Source organism: Culex pipiens, chromosome 2 (genome assembly GCF_016801865.2).
Source record: "Culex pipiens pallens isolate TS chromosome 2, TS_CPP_V2, whole genome shotgun sequence".
Taxonomy (NCBI): Eukaryota; Metazoa; Arthropoda; class Insecta; order Diptera; family Culicidae; genus Culex; species Culex pipiens.
Genome location: NC_068938.1, coordinates 133,666,056 through 133,683,053, shown reverse-complemented (window position 1 = coordinate 133,683,053; position 16,998 = coordinate 133,666,056). Strand labels below are relative to the sequence as shown.

At 44.2% G+C, this 16,998-nt stretch overlaps 1 protein-coding gene and 1 long non-coding RNA gene across 2 annotated transcripts; both read right to left on the bottom strand.

The window, feature by feature from the left end:
• Nucleotides 1-1,468: 1,468 nt before the first annotated feature.
• Nucleotides 1,469-14,740, bottom strand: LOC120424156 (probable helicase with zinc finger domain). Its single transcript, XM_052708634.1, has 5 exons — nucleotides 14,593-14,740; nucleotides 14,371-14,433; nucleotides 11,265-14,292; nucleotides 9,632-11,205; nucleotides 1,469-6,742 (listed from the first exon to the last, which is right to left on the bottom strand). The coding sequence occupies exons 3-5, from the start codon at nucleotides 14,169-14,171 to the stop codon at nucleotides 4,906-4,908; spliced, it is 6,318 nt and encodes a 2,105-aa protein (XP_052564594.1). The 5' UTR covers nucleotides 14,172-14,292; nucleotides 14,371-14,433; nucleotides 14,593-14,740; the 3' UTR covers nucleotides 1,469-4,905.
• A 761-nt stretch (nucleotides 14,741-15,501) lies between these two features.
• Nucleotides 15,502-16,741, bottom strand: LOC120425110 (uncharacterized). The gene is made up of 3 exons (XR_005606472.2): nucleotides 16,574-16,741; nucleotides 16,092-16,514; nucleotides 15,502-16,031 (listed from the first exon to the last, which is right to left on the bottom strand). It is a non-coding gene; the product is annotated as an uncharacterized LOC120425110 (long non-coding RNA).
• Between the last annotated feature and the right edge of the window lie 257 nt (nucleotides 16,742-16,998).

The following is a 16,998-nucleotide window of genomic DNA, read 5'->3' as shown; positions in this document are numbered from 1 at the left end:
ACAATCATATTGTTGATGGGTTAAATCCGTAAGTTTGACAATTTTGGAATAAAAAGACAACAACTTCCTTGGCTGCTGTGCACCCTCAAGTTGATATTGAAATACATTATAAAACAAAAATAAATTGTTTATTGTGCTTATGAAATTCAATAATTATTGAAATAAGACATCAAAAATCATAGCGCTGAGTAAATTTTCTATTGAACCGCAAACTTGATCAGAAAAATTGCAACTTATCAAACATTTGTTTTTTAAACCGGGTCCAGTGGTGTAAGTGATAATCATAGTTGCTTCTCCCCCTCGCCAAAGAAATATATAAAAGAATACTCAACAAAAAAAAAAAAAAAACAATCAAAGCTTAGTAGCTTTAGTCTATTACACAAGTTCAAACATTATTTTCCCGAATTCTTCATTTACAATAACTAGAGTAATATTCTAATAGAGAAAAGTATACGTTGAAGTCATTTAAGAGGAATTTGTTGAATTTTGACAAAACTTAAAATATTTTCCCGATTTGTCAGTCGAATTCCCGAGTTTTTCCCGGTTTTCTCCCGGTGGAATAAATTCCCGGGTTTTTCCCGGTTTTTTCCCGAGGTGGCCACCCTGGAATTACTAAAAAATTGGTCGATTTTGTGTATTTTTTTATCCGGCTCAAACTTTGTGAGGGTCTTCCCTATGACCAAAGAAGCCATTTTGTGTCATTGGTTCACCCATACATACAATTTTGACGGCTGTCCGTTGATACAAAAATGGTACGTAAATATTCAAATATCTGTAACTTTTGAACGAATGTTCTGATCGATTTGGTGTCTTTGGCAATGTTGTAGGTATTGATGAGGACTATTCAGAATGAATAAAAATGGCCGACTTAAAACTTTTTTTTAACAAAAAATAATTTTTCAAAATTATTTTTTTTTTTGTGTTGCGGGACAAAACCCCGCAACTTTTGAGCCATAGGGAAGTACGATCAAGAATTTAACCGCCGAGTTTTTAAAAATGATGTGTTTTTAGGAACTGTTTTACTATAATATTTACTGTACAATTCTGAAAAACACGAAATTTAAAAATGAAACATGTCGTTCTAAATAAAAAAAATTACCCTTCTGGGTTATTGCAGATTTCAAAAGTACATTAAATTTTGCATAAAATGAAATGTTAAAATATTTTTAAAGTTGAGTAAAGATGTTCTAAAACGTTACACAAAATAACCTTTGATACCAAATTTACAAGCACTCACCATTTCAGGTTGCAAATTATTGAAAAACACGTATTTTTTAATGTTCAAAAATGAAAAGGGTCGGTCGAGATATCAAAAAATAAACCCCAGATTCGTGATTTGGGACCAAAATTACCCCTTAGGATAAAGTTTCACACAAATCGAATAGGGGTTTTGTGATGCCCTGTAATATCCCCGATTGGCTTTCTTTTTTCGCAGTTCTACTCGCTTAATTAATAAATGCAAATAAAGTTATTTGCCATGCAGTATTTAATACATATTTCTGTTTTATTTTATACATATACAATTACATTAATTGCTAATTTCATCAATAATAGTTTTTTCGATTTTTTGAATTTTTTAAACTTTTTTTGTATTTTTCTTCTTTTTTTATCATGTGTGTTAATTTATTAATACATCATAAAGTCTACGTGTAACAGCGAAAATAAACGTCGTCGGTGTTCAGCTCCAGGCGATGATTCTTTGCAGATTTACTAAAATTTCCACGAAAACTTTACTTTTAAACGAACAGCGGATGATAATTTTTTAGAAAGATGTCTCACCGCATGAATCAAACACCGAAAATGTTTATACTTGCCGATATAATAACTTCTAATACGTTTTACATTTATGTTTGACAGTTTTCCAATTGTTGGTAGGTTAAAGATCGGCTTGCTCAAAATTAAAAAAAATGTGTGCCAACAAAAGTTATCCTTGTGACATTTTTTCCCGGTTGAAAAGTAATCTTCAACCTACCATCAATTTGAAGACGCCACTTTTTAAATTTTTCATTCTGTTTTTTTTTGTTGTATTTTTTCAATATTTTTTTTTGTTTTTACATATAACCTTACGAATTGTAATAAAAAATGAGAGCTTGTTCAAAATCGATAATTCTAACTAATAAAGTAATGTTATTTAAAAAAAACACAGACACTGGAGAAATAAGAAGCAACGCATCGAATTAATTGATTCTTTTTTTTGCGATTTCACGGAAGGGTAACGAATCATTTGTGAATACTTTTCATTCCCGTGCATTTTTGTAGCCATCTCTTTTTCGGTAAAGAAAACTAATTCGGCCAGAAAGAGATTTGCCCCCAGAGTACGGCAGAGAGAGGAAGAAGATAACTCTCCATAAAGATTTCTCTCTTGCTTCAGAGTAAACGGCAGCGAGAGAAACCCTCTTACTGACTGTCTTGCCTTTGAAGTTTTTCCGTTTTGTTCACCAGTTGAAAATTGTGTTAGTATTGTTATTTAAAATAATTTTCAAACTACTCCAAAAAGATGCTTCGAAAATTGTCCAATGTTTACCGTGTTTCTTTCATCATTTTAAAGAATATTTCTCAAATTTGTCATCTAAATTATCAAGAAATGTTTTCAACTGATTCGTTACCCAATCACTGATGGCGATTTGATCGCTTTTTGCTGTTGTAGTTTTATCGTAAGTAGATGTTTGCAAATAATTTGACCGAAAATAAATATTAGTTTATAAACGTCGCTTCAAAATTACAATTTTAGGTTTTTTTTGCCGACTCCAATTGTTATCTAATAGTACAGTGTCGCTGCATGGTAGTGAGTAATATTGCGAAGGTACGGGATTTAAAATTGCAAGCATTTTTTTTCCTTTCATTTCTTTTAACTGATAACTTGTAAACAATGGGTTTTTTTTGAAAATAATCCAAGTTACACTTAGTTTCAAACAAAAAGGTATTTTGTTTTGAAAATGCTTTTCTTTAGATTGAAAATGTTGGCAACATTTTCATGAACAATTTGTTTTGAAAATATGAAAAATTCATCGATTTTTATGCAAAATGCAAAAAAAATCTGGAGTTTTTTTTAAAGGTCCTTTAACGAAATATTTCTTTTTTTGCTTTTTGGGTGTTTTTGAGACCGTCTCAAGAGGTATTCAAAACACCCAAAAAACATAAAAATTAAAATTTGGTATATTGAACCTAAAAAATTATGACAATCAAAGGATTTTTTTGTATAAAATTTCACAAATCTGATGAACTATGTATATTTAGAAACAACATCTCAAAACAAATGCAAATGTAAAATTCTAACACTTTTTAAATAAAATGTCAGTCTTAAAATTCTTTTTCAAAAAATTGCTGTCAAACCAGCGAGGTTTTAGTATGTTAACACTTGTAATCCCAACAGGGTTCAACAAGTTGGAAACGGCTGTATCTCGGCGAAAACTCAACCGATATGGATGATTCTTGTTGCATTCGATCCGGAAGGATGTCAAGAATCATCTAAAAAAAGGTAGATCCAAAAGAAAAGAAGAAATGACTTGACATCAAATAACCCGTTGTGAACAAAATATCAGTTTTAAAAAGCATGATCGCTCGACCCACAAAATTTCGCGTTGGAAAAAATGTGCACTATAAAAACAAAAAATGGTTTAACATCTGTCAACAGCTGTGTTTTGAAAAAAAAAAAAATGATTATGGAAAATAATATCAGGAGGTATAAGACTATGACAATCAAACAACAAACTCGAATTTTCTTGTTTGACAGTTTGTCAAACTCGCAAACAAAGCAAAATATATGCCGGTTGAAGAATCTGCAAACAAACAAAACAGGCAAACTGTCAAAAAGTGCAAGTTTGTTTGTTTGTTTGTCATAGTCTAATACCTCCTTCAGACAGTAAATGAAAGTGTGGTCGAGCAGTCATCTGCCAAAGTCGACGTTCGAAAGTGCGAGTCTGCTTTTAATTTGTGGAGACCGGATGGTGCTTGCCTTGTGATTTTTAAGGTTTATTCATTTAGTATTACCGACTATTTTACTCAGAAAAAACTTAAATGAGCTGATTCGAATCACAAAAAAAACTGGAACTAAAGGAAAGTTTAATTAGTACTTTTTTTCATAATCAATATGTTTGTTTTGCTTTTAAATATTACATTATAGTTTTCTAAATATGTAATGTAGGTTTTTTTTTTGTTGATTTTCACTTTACGTTTGAATTTTTATAAATTATTACTTTTAATGTGTTATATAAGTTGTTTAGCTGAATATATGTAGACATAACTTTTTGGATTTTTTCATTTACTTTTTCGCTTTTTTTGTTTTTTTTTTTTCATTTTTTTTCTAGTTGTCAACTGCAAACTTGCTTACTTCCGTTGCATCACGTTCCCTCTGCTATCGTTCGCTTTCGCGCAATGAATCACATTCATTTTCCGGTTAGAAATTTTAACTCTGCTCTGTGTAAAAAGAGGGAATCATCACAAACGAGAGGTAACCGTTTTTTTTTTTTTGAGTTTCGAGAAATTTAAGGGGACGTGCGGATTAACTAAGGTTTTAATTTAGAATTGTAATAGTTTTTGTTTTTTTTTCGTTTCTCGCTAATTTGTATGCAAAATAATACAGAATTTATTTGATAAGAACTAAAAAGCCTAACACGAAGGCTTCGAAAAAAAAAATCATCAAAATTTCATCACACACTCACACTCACAGTTGCTGCTGCAGTCTACTCATCTCTGCCGATTCCCTCTCCCTCCCTCGCGTGCCATGATTAAGTGTTACACCCCCCATTTCCCGCCAATTTTATATAATTACTTGCCATCGTCGTCACTCGCTCTCCCTATTGATGCACATTTAATCCGCGCATCCGACGGATTCGTCTTCTAAAACACACATTTCTTATCACTAGAGAAAGTCACCTACCTTCTTCCTCCTTCTCCGCCACCGTCTTACTGAAAGTAGTTGTAATAGCCGTTACTTTTCCGGCCCAGATCGCGCAGAGCCGCAAACGGATCGCCCAGGGCGGACGAGCCCGCGCCGCTGCCGTCGCCGAGCCCACCGAGGCCGCCGCCGCCACTTCCGTCCTTTTGCTTGCCACCGCCCTGGCTGAGCACGCTCGCGTACGTCTGGTTGGCGGCCTGCCGGTTGAGCAGTTCTTCCACGGACGAACCTCCGCGACCGTCATGCAAATGTTGTTGCTGCTGCTGTTGTTGCTGTTGTTGGAGCTGGTGAAGGAATTCGCGGTTGTTGAGATTGTGTTGCTGCTGCATCAGACCGGCGGCAATGTTGTGGATCGAGGTGAAGCCCTGCAGGTTGTTGGACTGGTCGGTTGTGGAGCCGCCGCCACCAAACTGACCCCCAAACAGCATGGCGTTGCTGTGGTGAAGCTTGCCCGGTCCATCGAGCGTTTCAAACAGCGACTGCTGCAGATGGTTGTCCAGCAGGTCCGGCGTTGACGAGGCAATCGATTGGGACGAGTTGGACGCCGACGGGAGCGTACCGCTGCTGCTGCTCTGATAGTTCTGGCCAGCCTGACGACGGTACAGCGGAACCGACTGCTGCTGCTGGGGCTGGGGCGCGGCGACCAACGGTGCACTTGAGCCACCAAACGACTGCAACTCGCTGGCGGGGCCAAACAGTTCCACATTCTCCAGCAAGCTCTTCCCCGGCATCCCTCCTCCGAGCAGGGCATTTCCGTTGCTGATTCCACTGGAGGCCACCGCCATCTGCTGATGTTGCTGCTGCTGTTGATGATGCAGCAAGGCCGCCGGTGGCTGCAAACTGACCGAACCCAACACGTCCTTGCTGGGGTTCAAAAAGTTGTCCAAGATCATGTCGGTGTGCGACGGCAGCACCGGGTTCATCTTCTTCTGCAACTGTTGCTGCTGCTGCTGCTGCGGGTGAACCTGTTGATGGTGATGTTGCGGCTGCGGCTGCTGCTGCTGTTGATGCGGGTGCTGAGTCGACGCCAGCGTCGGAACCTGGCGCAGAATGTCCGTGAACTTGTTAGCCGCCTCCAACCCCTGCGTCTCGACGAGCTTGATGAACCACAGATACTGGAACTCCTTCGTCTGCAGCGACACGTCCAGAAAGCTCATGTTGGGCGGCAGCAAGTGGTTAAAGTCCGTAACGGCGGCCGGGTTGGAATGGTGCACATGCTGCGGCGGCGTGACCTGGCTGTACTTTTCCGGAAAGTGCACATTCTGCAGAAACTGAATGTCCTTGTCGACGAGCCCACCGTGCTGCTGCTGCTGCTGCCGTCCGTCGTCCATCCGAAGCGCCCCAAACTTTTGCTGGCTCTGCTGTTGATGAAGCAGCGATTGCTGTTGGTGCACCGCCGCCACAACCTGCTGCTGCTGCTGCTGTGGTGGCATTTGCATTTGCGAAGCGGCACGGGCCGTAATCGATGCCATCAAGTCGGTAGACAGGCCGGAAAGGTAATGTTGCTGATCTTGCTGCTGCTGTTGCTGTTGGTACGAACTTGGGCTGATGGGACCGCCTCCTCCGCCGCCGCCGCCACCCCCTCCCATCACCGGGCGAATGTGGTTCTGGTGCAGCTGATGGGGCGGATGTTGGGGCTGGTGGTGGGGCGGGAATGGGCCGTAGTTCGGAAGGGCTGGCTTCGGCTGCTGGAGATAAGGCATTTGCGGCGCAGACAGCTGCTGTTGTTGTTGCTGTTGCTGCTGCTGCTGCTGCTGGACCGGACTCCGCATCGGTGGGGGAATCAACGGTCGGCCGCTGGCCGTCAGGTGCTGTGCCATCTGGGGACGAATCTGCTGGCGGGTTCTGGAAGAGGAAAAATTGGGTTAGAAATATCCCTAACAGAATAATTCCACAAAGTACTCTGTACCCTGTGGTAGTTCTCTAAGATTTCACAATTTTTTCGCGGTTTAAAAATAATGTTTTTTTTTGTATTATCGAAAATCTTGACAAAAATTTTAAACAATATTTTTCTATAGCAAAATTCTTTAAAAAATTCAAAAAACTTGTCTAAAATATTTATGAAAAATAAAAATTATTTGGAATATTTTTGATAATCGGTAAATTCACGAAATTCATTTTCAACGAAAGGAAGTATTAGACTACGACAAACAAACAAACAAACTTTTTGGCAGTTTGGAAGTTTGTTTGCCTGCATTTGTTTGCAGTAACGTTAGCCTGCATACATTTGGCTTTGTTTGCGAGTTTGGCAAACTGTCAAACACAAAAAAAATAGAAAGTTTGTTTGTTTTCCATAGTCTAATAGCTCCTTCATCGCTCGATTTCCAAAGTTCTAGAGAGAAAATAATAGGAAATTTTAAAAATGTTTATTTCCAGAGGTGTTTTTCCCTCAAGAATTATCAAAAAACATATAAAGTAATTTTTGACTGTATATCCAGATATGCTTTAAAAATGATCTGTAGTAATTTTTTGTCCAGATTTTCGATATTTTCCGAAAAATAGTATTCAAAAAACATATTTCCTAAACTGTATTTATCAGTCCCCTAAAACATGTAAAAAAATCCGAAAATTAAAAAGTACGTATTTTGGGAATTCATATTTCAGTGATAAAAAGTTTAATAAAATAAATTTGAAATAAAAATTACAATCTAAAAAAATAAAAAGCTTAAATAAGCATGAAATTTAAAAAAATCAGTACAATAGAATTTGAAAAAAATATATTAAAAAAACTAACAATTTCTAAAACGAAATTAAAATTTAAAAAATCATAAAAAAAATCTTGAAAATTACATTTAAAAAATATTTTTTTTAATATTAAAATAATATGTTTAGACTTAATATTTTTTTCAAATATTTCTTTCAAATAAAAAATATTTGAAAAAAATGCTTTTCCAAATTTGACTGTAATTTCTCGATCCACGATCGAAATCTTTAAATACCGTCAGTGGGGTGACTATGGGTCAAAAAACGATACACCTCTCGTAATTTCTTAATAACAAAAACAATTTGAATAACATCGAAAATCTTTTATCGTAGAATTGTTCTTAGATAGTTTACTAACATTTTCCCAAAATATGGTGTAATTTGATGTACTCTACCTTAAATGGCAATCGTTTTAAAAATGACCCAATCTCACCCCTTTGAGGGGGTGACATTGGGTCAAATGAAACTAAAATGATGCTCAAATACAAAGATATAGTAAAAACAAGTCATCCAACAGTGTTTCTTGTTCGAGGGAATCGTATTGACATGCTAAAATGTTTGAAGTAGAGATTTTCAAACATTTGGGTACTTTTTGATCAATTCCAACAAAAAATTTAAAAAGTTGATTTTTCGAGAGGTAATTTTTGGCCAAAAACGTACCTTAACTTTAGACAGCTGCTGAAATGACAAGATTTGTTCTAGGAACGAGATTTTTTCAGCAAAGTCATCTTAAGATGTCCCTTGCACAACAATTTTAACAGAATTTAGTTTCATTGAGAAATACCTGAGAAATGGTAAAATCCGTAAAAGAATACTTTGACCCAATCTCACCCCCCAGACCCAATGTCACCCCCATTGATGGTAGTAAAATTTCGATCGTAATTTGTCGATGGTAAGTCGTAATCTTACTAGCATAGCATAGCATTGGTGTCTACCCGTAGTTGCTACTCTGTTATTGACCAGGACCTCCAAGAATTGCTCCGTGGACCACAGATGAAGAGTAGGAACCAATCATCACCACTTCGCAACTTTCAAATGTCCCTATCATGCTAGCCAATCACAGCGCCGGCCACGACCAGTGGTAAGACACGGGGGAAGTGGATAGGAATTTTAGTCCGATACTTGAGTGATGAAGACCGCTAAATCAGCTGCGTCTTCGACAAAGTATCACGTGAGGTTTGAGGGTGTTAGTAAGATGGGTGTGAAGCCAGGATTCACCGTGGTAAGTGATGCGGCCGGTCAAATCTATCTATAGTCCTTAATTCTTCGTATGTTCTTGGATTCATTTTTGGAAGCTTTCCAATTCGGTTCACCAAGCTTTTTGTGGTGAATTCTGGTCGTGTTGAAAGTTCAATATTCGCCTAACAATTATGCAACCAGTGTCCTTGAATTCAACTTGCATTCAATATTGCATTTTCCTGTTCTTAGGTTCACACAGATTCCAATCAAGTTTCTTGGATTCTTATAGCATTCTTAATCCTTCTATCAACTAAGCCTCGATGGTCTGGTGGTTAGCATTTTTGTCTGCTGACCCAAAGGACGGGGGATCGAACCCCGCCGCGAGCTAATGAATTTTTCGTTCATATTCAAGTGTTCAGAATTATTCCTTCTTTCCATAATTTCTCGATAGGGGCAGATGGGAATCGAACCCAGAACCTTCCGCTTTCAAAGCGAACAGCGTAACCATTCAGCCACGCCTACCCCTCGATGGTAAGTCGTAATCTTACTAACGAGAAATCTCGATCGTGAGTCGAAAATTTACAATCGAGTGCAATAATCACAACGCTAATCATAACCAACATTTTCGCCGAAGACACCAAATCGATTAGAAAATCTCTTCTCAAGATACAGAATTCACATACCCAATTTGGAAGACCAGCCCCGAAAATTGTATCGAAACTTGCATGGAAAAACTAATGATGCAAAATGACTTTTTTTTTCATCCAACCCAAAAAATTAAATTTAAAAAAATCCGAAAAAATGCGAATCTGTAGAGAACTACTCTTACAAAAATAATGATTTCAAACTAACCTGTTGGGAAAATGACCACTCCCAGCGGGGTTCCACAGGTTCGCCGGGTTGTTCTGGGGGAAATTGGCGGGACCAGCCTGGGCGGCAATGTTCGGCGGAACCGGTGGCCCGAGGGCGTTCGGATGCGGTGGCGGTGGACCCCGCATCGGCGGTTGCTGCGCCGCAAAGAACATCGGACTCTGGTAGGGCGGGAACTGTTGCTGCGTTTGGGGCGGAATCGGCGGATGACCACCGTGGCCACCACCGGGACCGGGTCCGTGTCCCATGAAGGGAGCCTGCGGCGTCGGCATCGGTTGCTGGGGCACGATTTGTCGCATGAGTCCTGCCGCCGGCAGTGACGGATGTCCTCCGCCGGAGTAGTTCGCGTTCGATTGGTGATGGAATCCGGTCGAGTGTGGTCCGGCCTGGTGCGGTGGTTGCTGGAGATACTGCCCGGTCACGTTTGCCGCCTGTTCCCGCAGGTACGCCTCGGCTTGCAGGGCACGGGGAATAAATTCCGGCGCGAGGGGGTTAAGCACGTACGTCTTCTTCAGCTCAACCCCATCCAGCTGCGATCTCAGCAAGGACCAAGTGATGCCAAACAGACTCTTGTTCTGGTAGCAGATCTCGATGAACCGTTCCCACACCTTTCGACACCGTCCAATCGAACACAGCGCAACCGGATCTCCAACAACGGCGACCAGACTCTGGGCACGAGTGATGGCCGTGTTCAGCAGCTTGGAATTGCTGAGAAAGCCATAGTCCACGTCCTCCGAAGAGCTGCTGCTGCTGTTCTCGTTGGCGTTCGTGTTGCAGGTGCGTCTCGTTCTCACCGTGGACAGAAAGATCGCCCGGAACTGCTTACCCTGCACGTTCAGCACTCGCTCCACGCTGATTCCACCCATGCGACGTTTCCTCAACTCGGACCGAATCCGAAACACCTGATCCGCGTACGGCGTCATGATTCCAATGCTCTGGTCGTTAATCTTCCCCCACGAACTGGGCCACTTCTTGCGCAGCTCGCACACCCGCTCCACCACCTCGTACACCTCCGAGTTGTTGTAGAACGCCGTCGAGTTCTTGTCCTGCACGTCCTCGCCACGCGTCGTGAAGAACGTCAACGGGTAGAACTTTTCATGCCTCGGCTGCTTGCCGGACGCGATCAGCTTCTGCTCGTAGAACAGCTCCGACGTAAACTTGATGATCGCCTCGTGCGCTCGGTAGTTTTCGCACAGCAAGATCTTGCACGGGAAATCGTTCGGGTAGTGATCGTACAGCCGCTCCAGCAGCGAAATGTGCAACTTGCGCTCCTTGGCAAAGTTCGAAAACAGCTCCGGGGACATTTGCATGTGGTCACCGGCCAGCACGATGCGCGTCTTCTCCGTCGCCAGCGCCAACGGCATGATCGCCTCGCACTCCATGGCCTGGGCCGCTTCGTCCAGGAAGATGTGCGTAAAGTGTCCCTTGGGCAGATCCAGCGAAGCCAGCTCCATCGAAATGTTCAGCGTGACCACCACGATGCGGTACTTGAGGATGTCCTCCACGGTTGGCCGCCGGAAGTTGCGCACGTTGATGTTCAGGTCGATCAGACAGTACTGAAAGATAAAGTTCGGGTTAATATTGTAAAAAACACACACAACTCAAAACCTTTTACCTTCTGGACGATGCTGTTGACGGTGGCGACCCATCGCTTGTGGTAGTAAACGCGCAACGGTTTGGCCTCCTCCATGCCCTCCTCGACCCACGGGTGCAGGTAGTCCTTGATGTACAAATCGGCGGCCGAATTCGAGTGGGTGCAGATGAGAATCTTCGACTCCGGCTGCAGCAGCAGCTGTTTGATGGCCTGCGCCAGCGTGTACGTCTTGCCGGTGCCAAAGGGTCCAATCAGCAGGATCGGAGGCAGCGCGACCGTAATGGGTGTTGTGATGGCAACGACCGCTTCCTTTTGCTTCGAGTTGAGCTTCGGATCGAGTGACGCGTCCCATTGGCGCTGCGGAGTCCACGGGATGCTCGGTTCCAGGTAGATGTCCGGGAAGATGATCCGGAAGTCGGCGATTTTGTCGATCGCGTGGTGCCACTCGCAGTACGTCAGTCGGTTCGGTTGAAACTGGATGTCCGAGATGAACTCGGTTTCCGCCTTCAGTCCGAGCCCGGCCACGGCCTTTGCCGAAATCTTCAGATAGATCATGTTCTTCCCTTTGTCCTCGATCACGGCTTCGTACACCTTGCGCTTTTCACCCGTGGGAGCCGGGTCTTTCGAAGCAATCAGCACGGCTTGACAGTTGTTCAGGATGAGCCGACCGGCCGAAGTGTCCTCGGAGACGTCCTTGCCGAGCTTCATCAGCGCAAACAGCTCACCAGAGTGGGAATACTTGGCCGTGCTGGTGGCCATTCCGCTGGGCGTCAACAGATAGTTGGTCGCGATCGTCAATCGGGTGGTCAAGTTGTAGCGGGCAATTTGCTCGTAACGGGCAATCTCCTCCACGTACAGCAGCTCGTGGATCCGATTTCGGTAGTTGTTCTTCGTCAGCTTCTTCTCCGTGATCGTGGATTGCGTCAGCACAAAGGACGATGCCTTCGGCAGTGGATATCTCGCAAGCAGTTCCTTTTCGCGCTCGGCGTCCGCGGCATAAGCCGGAGTTTGCATGTGCGGAATTATGGTGGTGGTGAATTCGATTATCTCCGAGTTGGTTTCGTCCCACCGTTCCGACGTTGACATCACAATGTCCTTACGGATCTCCTGAATCTTGTCGACCTCCGTAACGGGGACCACGTCGACGCAGATGTGCTTCACCAGCACCGGTTCACTGCCAAAGTCGAAGACCACCGCCTGGCGGAACGTACCGTAAATGTCCGTGTTGAACACCACCTTGACCCGGTGCTCCAGCATGGGACTGCTCGGTTCAATCGCCTCAACCTTTGGTGCGTCCATCGGTGCGACCCACTCCTGGTCGGACGTCAACTCGGCTTCCACCACTTTGTTGCCCGCGGGACGGCCACTTCTCGGCTCGCCCGGATAGATTTGCTTGATAAGAAAATGATTGCGATGCGCGTCCTGCAGCAATGCTACCGCCTTCAACAGTCTCCTCGTTTTCAGTACAAATGTCCACTCGCGTTTGCTCACCTTGGAGCTGACCGTCGTGACGAGATCCTGCGAGCACGACTCCTCAACCCCCTCCACCTTCTCCTTCATCACCTTGTCCGGGCTTGGTGCCAACACCCAGCGTTCCAGCAGCTGCTCGGTGTAGCTTTTGCCGTACAGTTCCTTGTCCCGGGCGCGCTGCAGCTTCTTCTTCCGGTACTCGAACCGTTCCTTCCACTCGTTCAGCTCGTCGATACCATGCGCTTCGACGCACTGATTGCCGTAGTGGCAGCTCTGGTTGTCCACGAAGTTCTCGCACAGGCTGTACGACTCGGCGATGAAGCCACGCGGCGGCGGACGCCACATCCAGTCACGACCTTCGTCCGACATGATAATGTTCTGGTGGCTCTGCGTCTGGCAATGCGCCCGCAACTCGGACCGGTCGCTAAAGTTCATCGTACAATAGACGCAGCTAATGTTGCTGATCTTATCTAGCTGCTTCTGAAAGTTGTTGACCGAGGAACTGCTGCTGTTGGCGCTGCTCGTCGCTGGAGCCGCGGATTCGCTCGTTTCACCTTCTTCCGGCTTCACAGCTTCCTGTTCGTTCGTGTCCGCGGCCGTTGTCGAAGCGACGTCGACTTCCGCATTGCCATTGCTAACCGTGGTTTCACCGGCTTCCGCTTCCCGTTCGCTGCTCGACTTGTTGTTCTCCCGCGTCGGACTCGACGAATCGCTGCTGCCGTTGTTGTTCAGCTGACTCAACTGCTTGGTGTACCGATCGGGCGGCAGATTGTTGATGATGAGATTTTCCAGCTTCGTCTCGATCTGTTCGTACTCTTCGTTGAGCGAAGACAGTGAAGAGATGGTCGAAGTGGGCGTCGTCGACGGTCCCTGCGACAACGACGACGTGTCGGAATCTGCCGTAGCAGCGGGAGGTGCTGCCGAAGCAGATCCGTCGAGAGCGGGCGTAGGTGACGAGTTGGCCGATGCCATTTGTAGCACGGATTTTAAGCGCTCCAAGTAGCGATTGATGTCCTGATGGTAGTTATGGTTGGCGGCCCACTCCTGCAGAATTACTTCCGCTTCGGCATACTTTTGCTGTTTGTAAAGCGAATGGATGAGACGCTTGCGGACCTTCGACTCTGTCGTGGCCGTCGGATTTTGTTGATTGGCCGTCGAGGAACTGCTGGTCGAAGATGTCGATGACGCTGAAGACGGAACGGGACTCGTAGAACCCGAAGCACGGCTTTCATTGTTGTTCGCCAGAAGCTTCAGCAAACAGTGACAATCGTGGGCAACGGACTCGTACTCCTTCAACTCCAGACAGCACTCGGTGCGACCGTACAGACATGCGATCGTACGCTCCTTCGGAAGCTTGAAGCTGCCCGGCGAAGACTCGCTCAGAAGCTGATCGTAGATATCTTTCGCCTGTTGCCACTGTCGGTTCCGGAGATGCTCACTGGCTTGACTCTCGCTCATTGTATCGTTGCTTCTTCAGCCGTGGCCGCGTTGCGTCCCCGTGGACGTTCTCCAGCTCTCCTAACGTCACAGCGGCCACCATTCGTATCGCCAGTCCGGAAGACCAACTCTCAGCGGCCACCTTAATTCCTGTGGGAAATCAAAATCAAACCCCAAAATCAACACCAAATCCCCAATTTTACGCAATAGAACCACTCACGCACACTGTTCCCACGGTACTTTTACGTGCTGCGTACGCCGGATCTCGTTTTTTCTTCAATCCCTGCAAAAGAAGAGAAGAAAAAAAAAGTGATGGTGACTGACGATCTCCAAATGGCGAAAATGGACCCCCGGAAAAATGCACTTTTCGCCCACTAAAACCGGTTCCCCGGCGCCACCAACGGGACCGCCGCGTGCCCCGAACCTCCGCCATTGCACTTACCACGTTAAAAGCAACTAAGAAATAGAATTAGCACGCCAAATTACATTCTTGCGTCGGAAAATGAAATTTCTACGCAAAAACTCGGACAACTTTTGACACAATGGACGACGACGGACTTGACACACGCATACACACGCACACGCAGATCGCGGCGTTTGACAGCTGCAGCTACTACGCCACTCCCTGCGACTGGGGAGGCGCGATGTTTTTTGACAGCGCGTCAACAAATCGATTTAGGGTTGCCAGCAATTTCTATAATTTACTAACTTTACCCAAAATTGAGTCCAATGAATTGAGACGGGATTCGAGTACAGATTGTCAAGGGAAACAGATTGGTCGATGATTGACAGATCCGAACGCGCTGGATACCAACCGATCTTTGCGCCCAGAAAAACTGGCAGTGTTGCAAGCGCTAAACATACGTTGCCAGTGCCGATTTATTTTGCATCGACCAATCTGTTTCTCTTGACAATCTGTAGTCGACTGGTTTGGTGGGAATGAGCTGTCACGAAAAAGGGCAAAGGGATTTCAGTTCAGAACGAGTTTGACACAAGTACGAGCTCGACTACCGTATGAGCAATTCTCTACCAATACCGGAAATGGATTTTATTTGTATTTTTTTATTTGGCTCAAGCTTTGTGGGGGCCTTCCCTATGACCAAAGAAGCTATTTTGCAAGCTTCCCATGCGCCAGTGCCAACGCACACCACGGGTTTGGCTTTCTAGCTTCGGTACGAGCCTGAACCCATTGTGTGTTGGTATTTTGGTTCATCGTACCAGCACACCACGACAATCTCGGCTCGTCGCCTCGGTTGTGTGTCTGGCACTCACCCGAGGCATGAACCCAGCGTGCCGTGGTATTGAAATCGGTTTGTACCACCACACACAAAAAAAAAATACTGCAAATTTAAAAAGATCGTTCGTTGGATTAAAAGTTCGCGTTGGTGAATATTCGTACAAAGTTCAAACTTTTTAATTTAAAAGTTGGAAAGTTTTTGATACTACCATGCATTTCTGGAACAAAATCGTTGTATCGGTAAAAGTTTTTTACTTTTATTATAAGAAGAAACTTTTTATGGCAACAATAAATAACATTTAACATTACAGTGATGATTTTCGAAAAATTTGATGGATTTTTTTTTATTTTAATATTAAAACTGCTACTTATGCTGCTTAACATCGTGGCCTTCATTTTGGAGCACGACAGCTATGTAGAGGACAGGGTGGTCTCGTTGCCGGCCATCATCAGGACAGGCTTGGAGGAGTTGGCCATTGGGTGTTGATTCAGGAAAGGAAGTCGACGTTTTCCGACTGGGAAGTGAAGCGCCTGAACCGATAGTTCCAGATCACTTGGTCATCCTTCGAGAATGACACAGATGTTGCCAGTTCATCCGGCCGAAGCTGCGCCGTCGCGAGTTGAGCGTTTGCGGGCGGGAGTTGCTGAAAGAGTTTTAAAGTAAATTAAATTGGCTAGACACTGAATACATTCTCAATACTCACCGGTGAATTCTTCGGTATTCCAGATAGATGTTCTTGATCTGGTTCGTCGGATATCGCTCCAACCTCTAGAAGTAATCCGCTTCAGGACCTGCGGCTTTACTCGGTAATACTCGTCAAACATGTCCCGTACCGAGAAATAGACTGCGGACCCTCAGGACATCCCACAGTGTCCCGTCATCACTTCCGGCACATAATGCTGCTGGTGGTCGTAAACCGCCGGCACCGAGTGCAACATCCGCGCTGACCACCTCCGATCGCTTCTCTCTTCCGTCGGATCCTTCTCCTCACCGATAAAATTTACTTTATCGTACTTGTTCAGAAAGCGGATGTATTAATCTGCTCCAACTTCAATCTCGTCTACCCAACCCGGGCCACCACCACCGAATACAACCGGTGCAAATTCACATCCGCATACACGGCGTCCTACAAAAACAAACAACATCAAACACAAACGCCATAAAACACCCAAGCTTCCTTCTTACCCATTTCGGTCGTGAAACAGCTGCAGATCCGGCAGGAAGCTGGCCTTATCCTTTTGAAAACCAACTTTCTCCTAATCCCCCAACCTTGTTCCGCACCATCCTCCTTCGAAGGTATCCGCGTTCAAGTCCTGGCTGCGGACGCGTTCTGTTTTGATTGACGTCGTGGACCACCACCGGAATCACCTAAACGTTTGTTTACATTTTGGACTTAGACGTACAGGGTTTCACGAGAACGACAAAATGAAAGAAATTATACAGTCGAATTAAAAGTTAAAACTTTAAAATCATTAGCAAGGAGATTTGGAAAAACTGTAGCAGTAAAAGTTTTCATTTTCAAAACAAGAAAAACACTTTTAATGTAGCAAATTTTAACCACTTTTCAATTCCAAAGTAAGTTACTTTTGTCATTACCATAATATTTTTTT